At 39.0% G+C, this 18,841-nt stretch overlaps 1 protein-coding gene across 5 annotated transcripts in view; it reads right to left on the bottom strand.

Moving 5' to 3' along the window:
- Window positions 1-145: 145 nt before the first annotated feature.
- The window catches only part of LOC135803798 (TOX high mobility group box family member 4-like), a 59,369-nt gene continuing 40,673 nt past the window's right edge, over window positions 146-18,841 (bottom strand). For 2 of the 5 annotated variants that reach the window (XM_065317500.1, XM_065317501.1), the window contains 6 exons: window positions 8,944-9,021; window positions 6,324-6,881; window positions 5,828-5,943; window positions 2,135-2,618; window positions 1,725-1,969; window positions 146-1,658 (listed from right to left, as the gene is read on the bottom strand). In XM_065317500.1, the coding sequence (XP_065173572.1) occupies window positions 1,592-1,658; window positions 1,725-1,969; window positions 2,135-2,618; window positions 5,828-5,943; window positions 6,324-6,881; window positions 8,944-9,021 (1,548 nt within the window). In that variant the 3' untranslated portion in view covers window positions 146-1,591. Of the gene's footprint in view, window positions 1,659-1,724; window positions 1,986-2,134; window positions 2,619-5,827; window positions 5,944-6,323; window positions 6,882-8,943; window positions 9,022-16,886; window positions 17,340-18,841 lie in introns of those variants that run through there. The other 3 variants (XM_065317502.1, XR_010550871.1, XR_010550872.1) reach the window with 3 other exon arrangements.

The raw sequence follows: 18,841 nt of genomic DNA, 5'->3' as shown, positions 1-18,841 counted from the left end.
ATCGCATAATGTGTGCTGAAAATACGTTTTCCCAAGCTTCCACAGAGAAGCAAGTTTTTCGACACAAAATAATTTACCACCAACAAAAATAAAGACAATCATGTCTTTGGTACGGCAGCTGCAAAGGTTAGAAATAATGAAACAATTTGGTTTCTTTCAATTAGAATCTATTTTTATTTATTTTTAAATATTAATTGGTTACATAGTATAGGTAGTGTGCATCATGTCAAGATAAAATATATGATATTTACAATGTAATGAAACGAAAATTGTACTCAACAATTTTAAAGCTCATCGAAGATAATGATCGTCATTCCATCGAGATAATCAACGATCGACGACGGAATCGAGCGGCCTGCGGCCGCAAATCCAATTGGACACGAAATAAAATTACAAATAAAAACAAATTATGATATTTTATAGTTATGATAATTAATATATCTTATCTAGTGTATGCGCTGGCGCTCAGTAGACCAGCGCTCAAGATTTTGTATTTCTTCATGAAATGTACATTGTATTTATTATCTCACATTTACCAAACTGTTCAAGACAGTAGAAAGAAAATCAATGCGTCTAGCGTCCGGCCCGCTGCTCGCCGATTGCATGCAAACAACGAATATGCACTGTTTTAAACAATTTGGCTACCAACAAATCAACATATTCACAAATATACATCCTTCACCGCTGGGTATTTTTAATACTAGGGGATGCGCGCGCGCGCGCGCTAGCACGCGAGCCGAATGCTCGACATCGATAACAATAAAATTAACAACTGCAAAGAGGTCTTTATATACATCGACAAACAAGCGTAACGTCATTGGTCAATGATATAAAAATAATTGTACACCCTAATCACTATCCGACCTACGACATCACAGAGAACACGACGCGACCGTCACGAACGAAACTAGAAACGAGACTTTTAAATAAGATCAAAAATTGTACTGCAAATCATTCCTCAAGCGAGTCCCCTCCCTGTTGTCCGCGATGCCGTACTAGTTACTTATATTTTACAGGACTTGCCCATTCTGATTAACAACATTTTATCATTTACAAATATTTTGATGCATCGTCCACAACGCGCTGGTTGTGTATAACTCTAGGTATCCGTAATCCTATGCTCAGTTTAATTTTGGATATATTCTACCTAACTTAGATTACCTTCATCGTCACTTACATTTCGAGGACGCACGCTTGTACAATAGCATGCTTAACAAAGTATGTCTGTATATAATACATCGTTATACGCCTAATCAAAGGTTGGGTACAGTTGTGTCAGTTTGTATGTCTAGTTGTGAAAGCGCGCCGCGCACACAATGCGGCGCGCTTCCGCCTCGCCCACCCCGGCTAAAGTATGTACAATATCATCGTCAGACACTCTCTCTCGCCCTCATACCGCCTCCTTCGCCGACATATAAACATTGTGTGCCGTCTATCGCATCCGATTATCGCGTCCATTGTGTGTTACCCTAGGTGTGTATTAAAACTATTATCAATATTGCTACAGTTCATTCTTCTGTGATAGAGAATATACAAAAGTCCTCCCTCCCTCCAGCCATGGCGCCGCGACGGTCCGCGATCCGATCGATAGCTATTTCACCGTCGAAAAGTTTTGCGATTGGTTTGGATTGGATGCCACCCACGTAGAGAATACGTCCCTGAAAGCAAAAACAAACGAGTTAGGACCACGTGTGCGGTGATGTTTGGCGGCGGTGGGACTTTACCTGCAATGGCTAACTACGCATTCATTACTGCAGTATTCATCCTCCCATTCCTGATTGGAAATAGCAAGGTTGGGGCAGCCATGGCGAATGCACGAGTTAGCAGGTCGCATCTGCGACTGCTGTGGCACGGATGTGGGCACTGTAGGTGCAGGTGCCGAGACCGGCGGGCTGCTTGAAGCCATTGGCTGGGGACTGACACGTCGTGGCTGCATAAGCTGGTGCTGGACTGCTTGTTGCTGGGGAGCCTAACACGAAATACTGCTAGTTTAGGTCAATATGCAACGCGCTCAAACCCCGAAACGCAGCTGGGTCGCACGAGATGCAATTGCCAGCAACGCGGCAGCATCATCAGATCCCATCATCGGTGATCTGGTAATTGCATCTCGTTCCGGCAACAAAACTGCACTCACCTGTTGCATGTAATTATTACTATGTGGCGGCGGTTGCATGTGCGGCGGCATGCTCATGTGTCCGGGCATCGGCTGCAACATAGGCGCGTGCGGCTGGCTGGGCATCATCGGTGGCGGCTTCTTTGACATTGGCGACGGTTGGCTTGGAGGCGTCGGTGGTGACGGTAGCGCGTTCTGTGGTGAATATCCTCCATACTGTGGCGCCGGCTGGTTGCCGTAGTTGGTGTAGCCGGTGTACATGCCACCTTCGGCACCCTCACCAGCTCCCTTTGACACCAGACTGGCTCTGTATGCTGCCAGTGCCTTCAGATACTCCTTCTTTGCCGCCTCTGTCTTCTTCTTGTATACGTTCTTATGCTCGGAGTCGAGCGCATCCCACATGGATGCGACAATCTTGGACACCTCGCCGAAACTAGCATTCGGATTCTGTCCTTTTATGGCGGCTTGAGTATCACGGAAAAACAGCGCGTACGCGGACACCGGCCTGCAAACAAAAAGAAATTGATTAGTAATGGCTTCTGACGAAACACACTTATTGATTCAACATACTGGCTTGGCACGCCAAGGAGTTCTTCGCACATGTTTCAAAAAAATAACTTAGAACAAAAAATAAACAATCACAACTGCTTCTAACCTACAAAGTGAAAACCTCGAGCGCGCAGCAGAGATCCGCGAAATGTTTCAAACTAGTGCGGTAAGCACGAAAACTTCCCGACCGACGCGACCTCTCGTAACGGAAGACGTAAGTTATTCGAAACTGCGGAGAGAAACACAACCATCAAGTTCATTTGATCGCGTTTTGCCCAACAAACGGCCGGATAAAATCTACAACACATTTTCACACGAATAATGCGCGCCGTGGAACACAATGCAAGAAATAAATTTGCTTTGAAATGAAAATTATACAACACGCCTCGCCTCGATGAAGTACCGTTTTCGGTGAGCGTGTGAACCCAAGTTCAACAATAAAAATTTACGAGTGCGCTATAAAATCGAGCACGTTAATTGTACGCAATAAAACAGCAAGTTATGTAAATAATGACATTGTTAACGATCTAAGTGTTTTGAAAAACCTAGCCAGAACTACATAAGAAACCACAATAAACATGTAAGAGAGAAACATTCGCTCAAGCATCGGCTGATATTTTCGCTCATTGCACAGCGAGTTACGCAAGATATACAATGCAAAACGTCGGATTTCCATTTTATACCGAAAGATAAAGCATGCAGGAAAATTAAGGCCATCAATATTTCAAAGCGTAAGGAAATGGCACACGTACACACACGCATACAACCATCGAGGCTGTTATAAATACACGGCGCTCGGTACAATCGTACCTAGTATGTAAAAGAAAATTGCAACAATAAATCTGCTGCTTACAACTTACTGCTCGCGAGAGCCGCATGGCGGAATGGCGAAACGTTAAGTTTATGGGCTATATAAACGCCTGCTTTGCGCCCGCCGCCCCTCATTTGGGGGAGAAACACACAGCGCCGCGCTAAGAACTAAGAATATGAGCACATTTTAATACCATTTAATAGTTTTCGCGAAAAATCAATACCATTATGTAATGTGCAATATATGCGAATAAGAGAGTCGCCGCCCCTCAATAGGACTCGTCTAAGGACGGAACTTTCCGTTTTCAGCTTATGCGCGGAGCAATGGAAGCAATCTATATTTTCTATACGTTCCATGTTTCAATGAGTTATCTGGCGTCTCTGCGCGCTCGCCGAGTAAATAAGGGGCTAGAGAACGCGGAGCCTTGGTAACGAGCTATTCAACGAATGAATGCATATTAAGACCGATTGCCGTTCGAAAAGTGAACTTGGGGGAGTAATTAATTTACTTCACAAGCGACCAAATCGAATCCGAACACCCGAAACGCTCAGCCCGCGCAATACAACAACAAGCAACAACATATTCGAAACGTTTAATTCTTTATAGATCTAAAACAACCCTCAATCCATCATCCGAGAGCTTGCTGGGGCTTGTACAAATCGATCCGTTCGAAATTAACTATTAAACGCGCGCCGGGCGCACAAATGAATCGTGGCATACGAAATGAGATTTCATATTACATTACTTTATATCACTTTATATTACAACATGTACGCCGGCTGCATAAAACCATTTTCTATGTCTTTCTCTGTCGCCCCCACCCGCCCGCGTCTGTTCATCTTCATTTGCCAACACAACGCACTGTGCGAGAGGGGCGCGCGCGCTCTTCGTCTTGACGCGCGCATAAAATGTAATAAGCCAAAGTAAAGAACGAAGTATGAGATAAAAGTGGCAAAGTGGAATTGGTATCGCGAAATAAATATAAAGCGAATCTAAAAGTATAAAAAAGATCGGCCATTTACGTGGATGAAAGGATGAAAATAAAGAACGAAGAAAAAATAAGAAGAAAAAAAAACACAACACAACATAACAAGAAATAGAAAAGTTGCGTATGAAATTGAATGCGCATACGCCAAAAATATCTGAGTATCCAGGATCTTTTAAATTTAATAAGGATTTATGCGCATTCCTTTGCTTCCCTTTGCAGAGTAAACAAAAGATTTCTAGTTTAGTTTAAAAACAAGGAGAAGAAGAGAAGAAAAGAAAAAACGCACGCGAATTGCGAAACGGAAGAGAAGACGACGCGAAGAATAAAAAGGATATTTGTATAAAAGGTTTCTGAAGTGCATTAAAGCGCCTAATCAATAATACAGCTTCCATTAGGAGCACGGCGGGAGGATGTTGCATTGCATCAGCATCAACATCAGCATTTCAAAGTGAGTTAAGAGAGAAGTATGAAAGTACGCGAGCGATGGCACAAGCACAAACTTCTTTCATCTGTGAATATACATATTTTCCACGCAAACCTATCGCGAGCAATCAATAAAAGTTATAAAACTTATCCTCCATTAAAATTCATATTTACATCGAATTACAAAACGAGAAAGAATAAATTCAATTTCATCTCGAAATTGTATAATACAGCAAAACGTAATAAAAATAAAAATAAAAAAGATAAATGTACAAAATGAATTAGGTGCTTCCAACTTTTTCATCTCAAATTTCTTCCCTCTCTGCGTTCAACTCACAGGTCACATTTTGGGGTGGTTTTTATTTATTTTGCCCTATTTCGCGGATTCTCGTTTACATTTGTGTTCATTTTGCGTATTCATCTCGCGAGGCGGGTCGCCGATAGTAAACGTAGCCCCGAAAGCAAGTAAAGAAACTTTGAAGGTATTTTAAATCAACATTTTATTTCGCGAGCGTGCCCGCGCATTTTACGACCCCCCATAAATAGAGATAAAAATACCGCGCGGCTCCCACACACCCTACACATGAACTCAAAAATCTAATTTGTTAAGCAGATCATAACACTATCAGTAAATAATTTACGAAGAACGCAAATTAAAATATAACACGCGCATGCTTGTAGCAATCCCACATCGCAGAGAGTCGATACTACGTGTCGTACAGGACGCGAGGCAAAAGAGATGAACTTTTACGACGCTGGCGCTTTTTATGGCGTTTTTAGATTAAATTTGTAGCGCGACTCGATAAAAATTACGGCCCGCGCGGCCTGCACTAAAAGTTATAGTTATTGTATGAAAAACATTGTCGCAAATTTAATCGACATACATTTTTCTGTGAAAACAGTCGAATAACACGATGATTTAGTAGTGTTGTGTGCAACTTACTTTTGTGGCTCGTTCGGATCCCGCTTCTTCTTCTTCTTTTGCACTTTGGGTTTCTTCTGGACTTTGGCTATCGATTCGGCGGGTTCGGGCGACGGTCGCTTCATGCCGCCGGTCAACTGTGGGGAAATTAATTGCGAATTTAAACAATTTCGTTGATGGTACATCGGAATGTAAATCGCAAATTGATAATAAACAAAACGGTGTAATCAAATGTTTCGATTTGGTGGATAAATTCGCATCGGAAATGTCATATCGCGTTCGGGTGAGCCGAAACATGTGCGCGCAAAATGCGCCGATTTTATACCGAAAATTGTGCTCTAAATGACTCCGAAGCCGTAAAGCCGCGCGCTGAATTGCAGATAGCAATAAGCGCAATGTGAAAATGCAGTTAAATCGATTCCAGCCAACGCGGCATCATCAAATATTCATTTTAATTTAATTGCCGATTAAAATTCAAATGTAAATTCGCGTTTTAGTAATTGGCTTTCGCACTCACCATTGCCGGATGCGGCGTGCTGTCATCGCTATCCTCGCTGGTGGTGGGCTCCTGACCGGGGCCGGCCGGCGGGCTGGTGGTGCCGCGTCCCTGCGGATGCTGCGGTGATGTACCATACGCATGTCCACCGGGTGGTTGTTGTGGATGTCCCATCATCATCTGTTGATGGTGTTGTTGCTGCTGGTGCGCTGCCGCCGCCTGCTGCTGTTGTTGGATCATCAACAGCTGAGTATTATGCTGTTGTTGATGTTGTTGCTGTTGCTGTTGTTGCTGCTGCTGCTGCTGCTGCTGTTGTTGCTGGCTGGGACTGAGGCTGTGACTGTAGTTAGCCTGGGGACTGTGGTACGACGCATTGACCATGCCATGATCAGGCCCCGAAAGGTACAACGGCTGCTGGTATCCCCCGGTGGGATCATGCATACCCAACGCATCCTGCTGTTGATGGCTGAGTGACATACTCATCGGCGGTTGATACATGCCGTGTTGTTGCTGTTGCTGCTGAGGGTTGATCGCTGGTATATCAAACTCTTCATCGCCAAAACTAGGCGTGTGAAACGTCTATGGAGCAGAATAAAAAAAAACACGCAGGATTTAAAACACAAACTTTTTTAATTAGTCCAACGAGTGGAAATAATAAATTGGAATCGCGCGGAGGGTGCGCGCCGCCCCGGAATAATAAAAATGAGTAAAAGCTGATTTATAATGTTCATATAATTCTTCTTTATTTTCATACAAAGTTATGGGCCATATTTCTTGCCTGCCAAATAAATTACATCCACAACGGAGACGCAGAGTGGAAAGAGAGAGAGAGGAGGGGGGAAGGGAGGCGGGCGCGAGCGGAGCCAACTCTATTAAAGTTAGTTGCGCGGGTCACCGCCGCCGCTAAACGATGTCGCTGGCTGTCATTCGGCGGCAGCCGCCACAGCGAACAGGACGCACGCGTTCATCCCCTGGCGGCAGTTCCGTCAATAAAATCGCGAAAACAACAAGTAAACACGCGCCGGAAAAACACCGGCGAGCAGATTTGGGCTGCGGAGATCTTTGATCGACACATACACACGAAAAGAAAAAAAAAACAACATGATTAAAGGACATTTAATTTCGTGTGGTCCTGCCAACTCTTCCAGCTACTCCTCACTCGACGCGTTTCCAATTAAAAAATGACATGTGTCTTTCCACTCACGGCTTTTTGTTCGGCTGCCTTTCGAGCAGCCTGCAAGAGAGATGATTGATATATGGAGTTGGATGTTGGATGGATGGCGCGCGGATGGCAGGATGCAAAGAGGTCAACGGCCATGCTGAAGGTCGAGCCAGACAGTCTGCTGCTTCACAAGCTCCAAGAGAGTTTCTCTGTCTATGTGTACAACACCCGTGTGTGCTTCACTCACAGCTGGCAAGGTCAACGCATAATAACAATTAGTTTATAATTCTCCTCCGCCCCGAAGGTAATAATTTTCAGTCTAATCAAGGATAAATTACACACGGCCCGTGTGTATTAACATTTATACAACAGCAATGAGTGTACTTTTAACTATTACACTAGAAAAACTTAATTACACCTTACGAATCCGTCGAAAGCGGAATAAAAATAGAAACGGTAACCAGTAAACATTAATTCCATTTATGAATTTATTTGGACATTTCCTTTTAAACTTTAGAGTGTTCCAGTTATGTCGAAACTCGTTACAAATCGAGCGACTTTTACCAACGCAGAGAGGAAAAAATATCAACTTTTAATGGCTTTCCATTATGATAATTCTTATCAAAATGAACGCGAATGAATTTAAAATGTTTCAACACAGTTATTTATGTCCGTAATACATTTCCGATTAGAAGAGAGGAGAAAAAAAAATTAATGACATGATGACCAATCAAAATATAAGGCAAACAAGTTAAGTAAAGTGAAACACGTTGTCAATTAGTTGGAATTAAACGGTGACGAGGAATCTCGAGCAATTAAAAAACGAAAAGTGTAATTAAGTTGGCTGTACCAACAACCAATCAACTTCTATAGTACACGTTTAGATCTTAAAAGATTGCTTTTCCTTCAATTGTGTGTGAAACGTAAAACAAAATCATTTAATTTCGTTTTTTCTACATCTCAGGCTGGTAATTATTTTAATGTCGGGGCTATTTTAAATGCATGTAGTTTCGATTTAATTAATTGAATAATGGTCGCACGTCGCACGTTCCCCGATCGAGAAATAAAGCTTTGAATGATGTCGATCATTTCGTGCGATAAGCAAACGAACGAACACAACAATAATAAGTAACGTTCATTATGGAGTCTTGTTCGTTGTAGAACGCGCATTTCATCCAATCATGTTCAGACACACGAGACGATATAATGCCCGTTTGTCTCTTCTTTTGTGCATTCGTAAAAGTCCGCGTCGAGAGGGTATTATAGAATAATAAAAATAAATATTAAATCACGTGCGCGCGGATCGTAAATCATGATATTTGCTGCCCGCGCGGCTCAATTAGAGTCATTGTTGGAAGGGATTTGGTTTAATTAAAATTTATGGTTTCTCATTTCATGGGGCAAAGGTCCAAGGACGCGCGATGTGTGCACTTGCACTCCTTCCGTTTATTTAATTATTACTAGATGATGATCATTTACCTGATCGCCCATGTTGTATCCGTTGTGCGGGAAATTCGAATTCGGAATGCTCAGCGAGAGGTCAACGTTTTCGCTCCGCTGCAACAAGAGAGAAAAAAATCACATCATTAAAATTATTGACTCGACATACACGAAACAAAGACAAAACACACGCGTTCGTGTTTTGCTTACGCACACTCAAAGAGACATCAGATACAATCAGACGTCTTTTGTCAGTTTTCTTCAGTCGTTAATTACGGCTTTTCTCGTCCTTCTGTCAGTGCTGTGTATTGCATGCAATCAACGAATCATTTGTGCATACATGCGTTTTTTTTTTAAATTTACTGCGCGTAATTGCTCTGTATACGTTCCAGATTCACATTTAAAAGTATTGCGCAAGTGCTGTGTAGCTTACGAAACGTTACATTACCCAGAACTGTCTAATTACAATGTATCCACATTTATTAAAATATTATTATTTTAGTAGAATTAATTTCGATTTAGTCATGCGTGATGAGATCATCTGTCGGTGGCGTATTTCACAACATTTCGTGATGTTTACTCGAATTTTAATTCCAAACACTATTATTGTCTTTGCGCCATTCTCGTTAATTTTTCATTTTTCATTCCTCTATTCTTCGACCTTCCCTTTTCATGCGGCTGTATATGCTGACCCGGGGAAAAAATCACGAGGGCGCACTTTTTCATTTCGCCGCTCACGCCCGCCGCGCCGGCCCGAAATTACAATTATAATTTTAATTAATATTCCGCTTGTTGTGTTATTTTTATCCGCGCCAAACCAAACAAGAGTTGATGAGGTTTTACAAATTATTTTCGTGATTAGCAATTTTCGGCGCGACCCCGAAATTGCAAAATATAAAATTAAAGCTTGGCGCCCCCGGACACATGAAAACAATTGTGCCATAGCAGGGTGTGGGTATTCGTGAATTTTAACAAGACGCGAAAACAAACAGGGCCCAGAGAGCGGAGCAAAACGCATCGAAGCTTCAATTCGAATTTGAATAATGAGAGATTAAAAGTAAACACAGACAAGCGAGGTGGTTAGTTACTAGATACGGCGGGCGGAGCACGCGTAGGGCATCTCAATGCGGGCCCCTGCGCTACTGCTAAATGCATAAAAGCATTCCACAAACACGATTCGCGCTCGTATTTGAGCAGAAGAGCCCAAAGCACACACAAGCAAATTAGCTGCAGTTCTCCATCAGGCTTTCGGCCAAGAGACTAGACCAAATGCGACTACGCCAGCGCCCCGATTCGATTAATGCCCCACTCAAAACAAAGGCCCACACTGCTCACACGTACACGAATTTAATACAATACTCCAACACGTATCGAGGACGACATTTTCACTCAGTATGGATTACGTACGTAAATAGATCTAAAATATTACAAACCCTATAATTCGTTTAGCATTTAAATACAAATAGTGTGTATATTGGGTTGCATACATTCACAAAATCAAATATTAGTTTATTCCTTTACTCCTTATATGAAAATTTCGTCATCGAGTGTAATTATCATGCTGAATTATTACCCTGAAACAATTTCATTATAATGCATGCAATTAAATTTCCCAAACACGTTATTAATGCGCGATGCACGTAAAAAATAGTAGTTAATAGCCTACTTTACGTACACGACAATAAACTTGCACTATTAATGAATAAATGTTGTATTCAACGAACATAAAACTTAAGTGAATAAACCGTCCTAAGTGGAAATAAATACGCATGCATGCATCAATTTGCTAATTATAAAACAATCGAAGCAGGTGCACTGGATTTACCCTTAGCATCTGCCAGAGCGCTGAGAATGTGAATCGATCGGCTACGAGTAGTCTCTTTTCAATATTGTTAACACAAAATTGAATTCACTCGCATGGTCCGCCCAACACAATATAATCCATTATGGAATATAAATTAAATATTCCAACACACATTGTTACATTACATCGGCTTTTTATCTCTCTCTCTCTGTGTGCATTCTTTTTAGTATTATTATAATAATAAATTTCGTTTTACGATTTTACGATATTGACTGCGCGCTCGCGAACTTTTCAAGCGATTCGATTCATTTTCATTGTGAGCACTGCTGCACACATAATGCACATAATAAAAGTCAAGTTTCAATTCTATTTTGTAACACACGGACGTGGAGGAACAAGGAACGAGGCTAGAACGATATCCAAGGCCCGTCCCGAGAAAGAGAATCATTAAAAAGTTTTATGACTTTTCGTCGTTGCATTTTTTTTTCGTTTTCTTCTCTCTGTTCTTTTCGACTGTTTTGCCTCTCGGTCTCGGAAGACAAGAGATAAAGCAACTATTCAAATATGTATTTTTGAAATTGTGTTTTTCGTTTCGACTTAACAGTTAAATGCACATGTTTCAATAATAGCTGCTTAGAGGAGACGTTTCGTGTGTGTACACAGTGATATGTGTGTATAATTTGTTTCTTTTGACCTGTTTCGTTTTCAGTGTTTGTGAAGCAAACGTTCATTTTTCCATCGGGAGTTTATCATCGACGCGTATGTAAATTGTAAACATCGTTATCGGCCGAATGTTTACAGTAAGTCGTAACTGAAAAACCAGTTTTTGTCAGGTCTTTTCTCTTCGTCAAGAGAGTAGAACTCTAGAAATAGAAACACAACACGCTTTAAATATTTAGAAATGCATAATGTTGTTGTGAAAAATACATAAACCCCGAAATAATTTTTTTTTATTATCTTCCACCCTTGATATAATAAATTTAATATTTTTCCTTAAATATTAAATGCGCCTCAAACAAAACCATGTCATATTTCATCTCTCATTCACCGATGTCGTAATAACGCATATTTAAACAATGTTATGTCATAGCTGTAAATATTCATGTCGGAGCCGTGCATCTCGCTCGCACATTCCTCGTCCGTAACAAGCAATCAACTCCAAACAGAATTAATTTAATATTCCATTCGTTCTCGCGCCAGCAATTGAAGTGAACACACGAACAAAAAGCGCAAAGCAAGCAACTTAAAGTGAGCAAATAAAAAGCAAACGAGCAAATAATCATCCTCAGTGCAAATAAAAGCCCAGTTGAGGCTAATGAATGTTTCATTGAACTGTTTATTTTCGACAAATGGCTCAAGCTGAAACTGAACCCGGAGTGACTAAGTGACTAAGTGCGCACAATGCCAAAGCAATTTCGCATGACTTGCGCCGAAAAGAATGTCAATAGCGCATAATTGATGCCAGCAACACACATAATCATTATCAAAACGACATAATTCCATATATTTGTGCATTTATTTCGTTTGAACAGGATAATAAATGATTATCAGTATGATTTATGCTCGACTGCATAGACAGCAATAACAGCTAATAATAAATAATAAAGCGCCACTCGAGCGTGAATAACGAACGTCAATTTCGGTTCATTTCGGCTCTGATAGATAAACTCTCAATCTGTTCACATTATATTATGCGAGCGCAGAGCCAAAACAGGAAACGGCCATATCGTAAACATGTTCTTATCGCTTTCATAATTAAAAAGATCAATAACTGTGTGTTCCCAGCAATCACAAAAGAGTTCAGCTGGTTCATCATTTGACGAAATACAAAAAGAACCACGACGTCCTATAAACTAGATTAGATTATTATTTATAGTTGGTGTGCTCGCGACTGTGAAGTTGGTGCACTTTGCAATGACCTTTTCAATAATGGAAGCATTTATAATGTCTCCGTAGTGCTTGCTCTTTACTGCGTGTGTACGTTGCTCCAAATCAAATATCACCGAGCGCACAGAAAAACACACAAACCGGGTTAATATCTTCTCCTCTTGGCAAAACTAATGAGATTTAACAAGCGGATATTGTAATCGACATAATAAACATTTGATGTGGTAAACAATTTCAAGTTAGCCTTCACGTAATCGTTTTATTTGTCCAGCTTGTTTGCTTAATTGTAATGCCAGAGAGTTAATAAGCCATCTCTCATGATGATTAATACAACTAGAAATAAAATATGTTAATAGAAAAATTGAAAACGCTGCTTTGTGAAGAGAATAATGATGCAATTAGCATGCTCGTAAAATAATGCCATGCTATTACACTCCGTCTACATTATACAGAGCGTTACAAAACGCTAAATTAACTTGTTATCATCATCGTAGAGCACGCTGGAACAAGAAAAAAAATATTTGAACTTGCGTTGAAACAATTTTGATTTTGACCTCGTCATTCCCGAGCACTCACCAGCCACTCGACGCTGGCAGGCTGGCACAGCAATAAAGTTGAACTAACAGTAAACGTAATTATCGGCTTATTACCAACATTCTCTCATACCAACACAATCGGACGAATACTTCCGTATTTGGACGATTTCAATATAAACCTGAACGACGATGTTTCACATAGATTAAATTTTAATTAAATTGTTTCAAAACGTATTTTATATTTACGGCTACTAATGAAATTAGCTGAGACTTTAATTTCGTTTAATAAGCGGAAAACATAAATAATAATTTACGACGTGTATACAAATTATGATAATCAGGATTACCTCATGTATCATGTCTGACTATAAACCAACATCAGGAGATTATATATCATTCACGATGAATAAACGGCTTTTTATATTAAATGGCAATTTCATTTTAATATCGCCAGCGATGGTCGTTTAATCTCTGCGCGGAGAAGAAGGCAACAAATGTTGAAATGATCAAATAATTATAAACACACACACAGAGAAAAAGAGATATTGTGTCGAAAGACTCTCCTCTCGCATCGTGAAAGTTGAGTATAGCCCGAAGGCGTTGAATTTTCGACTTTTCGAAACGACCGCAAAATGTTAATAATAATGAAGCGATGTTGTGTGCACTTGTGCGGCGCAGTCAACATCAATCCGCGATGATTAATTCATGTGGGAACGCTGAACACTGAAATCAGAAGTTTGTTTTGCAAGTTGCTTCCGAGTTTTTGCGCGCGTGGTAATTAATTACTAATCCGGGACTCGAAAATCAATCGCCGCTTGCGGATGTATGTATGAAGCAAAATCCTATTATGCTGATTGAAATCCTCGAAAGCCCAAAGCTGCATTTCGGCGAATATTCCCGAAAATGTATTGATAAATACACGCACATACGAAAGAAAATACTTCCCTCTTGTCCCCTTTTGACTACGTTAAGAGTTTTTTTTATTACGTCGTTGTAAATGTTCATTAAAGTCCAAGCAGCTTACGCCAGCTGAGTTAATTAATTTTTTAAATTGCTTTTTCCTCCTTTGTTTTCTATTTATTCTTATCCAAAAACGTTCGCACGGCCCTTATTCCCACGTATTGTTTATTTATTTCATTTTCAACCTATGCTTATACTCATGCAGCATATCAACTAATAATTTCAAGATTCCATTTATTTTCCTCATGCATTAAAAAGCAATAAAGAACTTAACATCCGAGCAAAGGAAAAAATAATGAAGTGGTATGTGTATGAGCACATCATGCCACTAAATTGTGCAAGAGGTTGTAACAAAGGAATTGTTTTATTTCGTTCAACATTGCATAGTTTCGTTGATAACGCTGGTTTAAAAATAATATAAATTCTTTATTTCAAACGTAATTATTAGATAGCTGTTTAACTTGATTGCATAACGGAGTAAAAATAAAAAAAAAGGTCAACGTCAACAATCTTGCTGATATTTTAATGCATATAATTTAATGTGCAGAACAAAATTGTTTTGTTGCATTGCCGTATCAGTTATTATTTAATTACGCAAACATTAATTTTCAGAAGCTGTAAATTTAGAATTATAATTTATATGTGACAGCAATGTATTCGAAAAAATAAATAATGTTCAAATTAATATAAAACGAAATGTAATGGCATATAAATTATTTATTAACTGAATTTAATTCGGTGAAACTCTTGTATGGGTGGTTCTGCTCCACTTTTTGAATTTGTTTTTAATTTTTGATGTGGATGAGCATTTTTATTGCTCAAAGTTTAATTAATTTTTATTTTCTTGTTTCTTGGAACCAAAAAATCCCTTTTTAAATAACTTTAGCGCCATCTGTGATTCAATTATTTAGCTATAACTATGATTAAATCTCAATACCAATTTTCATCCCTCATTTAACATCCTTTAAAATTACAATTTCCGATATTTTAATAATAATTCTCCTATTCGAAGCAAAAACTAATCTAACAAATCACAGATCATCAAAATCTATATAACCGTTCTTGATTTATAAACGCTGTAACTAACACATTTTTATTTTTACATTATTACTCTACCATTCGTTTATTTAACAACGTAACACCACTACCTTTGTGTAATATTTCGCGACGATGATTAAATTGATGTTCTGTGAAATTGAATGCCGTCCCATTTCGACAAATACGGCCGGCATTTCACTTTAAATAAAAATACCCAATTAACGTTAAAAGCTCCACATTAAAAACATTAATTCAACGATTGCAGCAATGATTGTCGATTGTTGGTCCGCGTTCCAAGCAATTGAACACACTTGAAGAGCAATACATCGAATAGGAAGCAATTTGCCCATGGACGGCCTACAGAACGAGCAGTTTAGTAATTATTTGCATGCGATCATATAGTTAGCAGTGTACACGTCAAAAGTCGATTTGATTTGACTTGATACCGCTGCAAGAACACTAACTGTGCAGCACAGCACATAAACAAATAGAGATAGCGCGGAGCAGTGTAGATTTAACGAAAAGAGTAATTTAACTTTAAATCCTCCTACCACTTAAGTTTAATTTCGTAATAACTTAGAGAGCTCCGGCATGCAGGCACTATGATTTAAGTGTCCCCACTCCCCGAGACGGCGCGGCCATTGTGGCAACTTGTGGCGAGAAACGAGATCTCCCGATGGTTATTATTACCAGCTGTAATCGGGAAATCAAGGCCTCTCCAAACATTCATTCGACCGGTTGTCGAAAAGAATTACTACCTGAGCGAGGGCCGAACACATGTCAGAAAAATACCCTCAGACCCTCAGACCTAAACTGCGTAAACTGTAAAACACAACCAAAATATATTACATAATAAAAGTATCAAAAAGCTGACGCTGCAATTTCTATAATAAACAATAAAAGCGGACGATAAACAAATATCTGCCAGCGCGATTGATTATGATTTATGGTTGTTACCTAATTGCACAATTGTTTCGCTTAAACCTTACTGGACGCCGTTAAGTAACACACGACGCTTGACTCATTCGTCTTCGCAACAAACAAAATAAATTTAGAAATAATTCGCCTTATTGTTTATTGTTTTCGAGCGCGCGTGTGTCGTAATTTATCATTTACATGGCGAAATCAGAGCATGAAAAACAAGTTATCACATAAATAACGCGCTAAATTGGAATTCTAGAGCGAAAAATGCCAAAGAACATAATCACATTAACCTCTCATACAAAACACACACTCAATTCGATGGTTTAAGAACAGAGAAAGAGAGCTAGCAACAAATTATAATTGCGTTCGCGGGAGGGCTTATATTTATTGCAATTCAAATTGAATTTCATGTATGATTGAGCAATTTAATTGAAATTCGAAACTGTTGTGCGCACGGATCCGCGATCCTATTGGAAACTTTCCGTTCTTGAAGCCACTTTAAATCAGCTCCAAACAAAATTGCAAAAATAAAATAAAACACAAACTAAAACATTTGTTTCGATTTGCATAAAACGATTTCCGAACGAAATACGAATATGGCATTGAAAAACAACGATAATAAAAGCCAAGTTATAGTCCCTTCGACGGCCATTTTGAACGTTAAATATGATTACATAGTTTAAAATGGCCGCCCGCGCAATTCAAAATGACTTAAAACAAAGTTACCGATTTGCTGCTGCTCGCGTATATTTCTCGTACTTGCTGTGTAAATACGCTGCGCAAACACGCGAGGCGATAAACAATTCATTTATTATTAAGTAATGTTTACTTACGCTGCGTGTTTCAGCTGGCAGAGATTTATTATTTCTTCGCTGCGCCGTGAATAAATAAACACAAAATCCTATCTATAAACGGAACAACACCACTGACTCTCGGCGCGCGTCTGCACTTTTGTCTTTTGCCACTAGTAGTTTAGATAAATAATCCCGCATGGATATCCTCACACAATTATCATTATATTCCACATTGATTTGAATCGCACACGTTCGCGTTTAGGTTATACTCGCGGCGACAAAATGCCGGCTGCTTGGTGGAAGCATGTGCGCTGCAGACACGTCGAAAACACTATCAAATCAATGCGCGCACGGTGAGTGTTTGTAACGTGGTCGGCGTGGAACGACGCACGGTGTGGAGTAAACGACGTGTCGAACACACAAACTCTCGGCGCGCGCGTGATACAAGCGACGATGCGCACACAACGACGGCTGGCAGACGACTGACGAGTGAAGCGCAAGGTGCACCAGCCGATTGTAGATGTAGCGAGTGTAGCCGAGCGCGCCGCGAATATCCCACAGCCGTACGTCTGGTTGCCGAGCGTGTTCAAGGCCCTCGTATAAGTTAAGAATAGAGGTCCGAAACGCGCGACCTTAGATTTTATTGTCATTATTATTAATAACTCATAAACGCTTAATGATACAACAATCAATCCTTCAGAAATCAATTCCATATTAATTTCCGCGTTGATTCATGTATAATTCATTAAGAAAACAATGTAACAGAAATAGTTACAGAGAAAAACACATAAAGTTTATTAATTTAAACAAAAACCTATTTTAGACGTGTGATATAAATTTAATCGCCCGTAATAAAATGTGCTTTGATTCAGAATTTAATACGAATTCCACTGGAGAAGGAATTATATCGCTAGCATTAGTGGTTTTCGAGTTATTTATATAAAACTCAAATAAATCATGATTTTATCCAGTTCAGACCGTTATATTATATAATCGGATCATAAGCGAATGAGAACTATGTTTTTAATTATTATCATAAAAACGCAAAGCACAACGATAATGATTCTTTCATAAAACGATACTTTATTAAATTCTCCATTCAACTATGTGCAGTTTAAGTATAATCAAGCCTCATTAAAAAAGTTATTGAGGAAAACGTATCAATTTACAAACCTTGAAATCGTGAAATCAATTTTTATGATTTAAGCACTTATTTAATTATTTAGAACAAATTGAGTGTAATGTGTACATGAAAAATATAATAATAAATTAACTACAGCAATAATCATTACAATAATTCAAGTAGTTTTCGAGTTATTTATTAATAACTGGAACAAAACAGACATTTGTTAGGTGCGGACCGATTGCGAAACACGTTTTATGATGGATTTTAATTAATATCATAAAAACGACTAGTGGCACAATATTAATTCTTTCAATAATCGATTCTGTGTTAAATACCACATCCAATTTTATGCGGTTTATTTGTAATTCATTTTTATTTAAATAGTTATTAACAAAAATAAAAAACTAAAAAAATTAATTTAATATTTTGAAACAAAAATCAATTTTACGCTATGAAATTATAAATTAATATTGTGTAATAATTTATGGTTAGATGTAAAATTTAATTCTGTATTATTTGCTTCAAGAATGATGATTATAGCTTCAGTGGTTTCTGAGTAATTATAAAATAACTTCATACAGTTTGCAAGTAATTGTAAACTTGGTATGAAAGTTGAAAATCTAATTTAACTTCTGCTATATTTATATTGCTTTTAAACATTACAGATAAACATTAAAATATCGTCGATTTAAATTTAGCCGGCACACACATGTTTTGCATTAATTCCGGTTTATTTGTGCCAATTTAGCTGTCTCTTCCACTTTGTACCTAAATTATATTTAAGACCACGATCCGTTTGATCTTTTTAAAGATCCATGCATAGATAAACCTTGCGCCGTAAAAAAAACGACCAAGTTTTGTTGTCTTT

Source organism: Atheta coriaria, unplaced genomic scaffold (assembly GCF_025399875.1).
Source record: "Atheta coriaria isolate IRGN ID8LTWV9N9 unplaced genomic scaffold, Caltech_Dcor_3.1 hic_scaffold_3_pilon, whole genome shotgun sequence".
NCBI lineage: Eukaryota > Metazoa > Arthropoda > Insecta > Coleoptera > Staphylinidae > Dalotia > Dalotia coriaria.
This window is presented reverse-complemented; position numbering and strand designations above follow the sequence as displayed.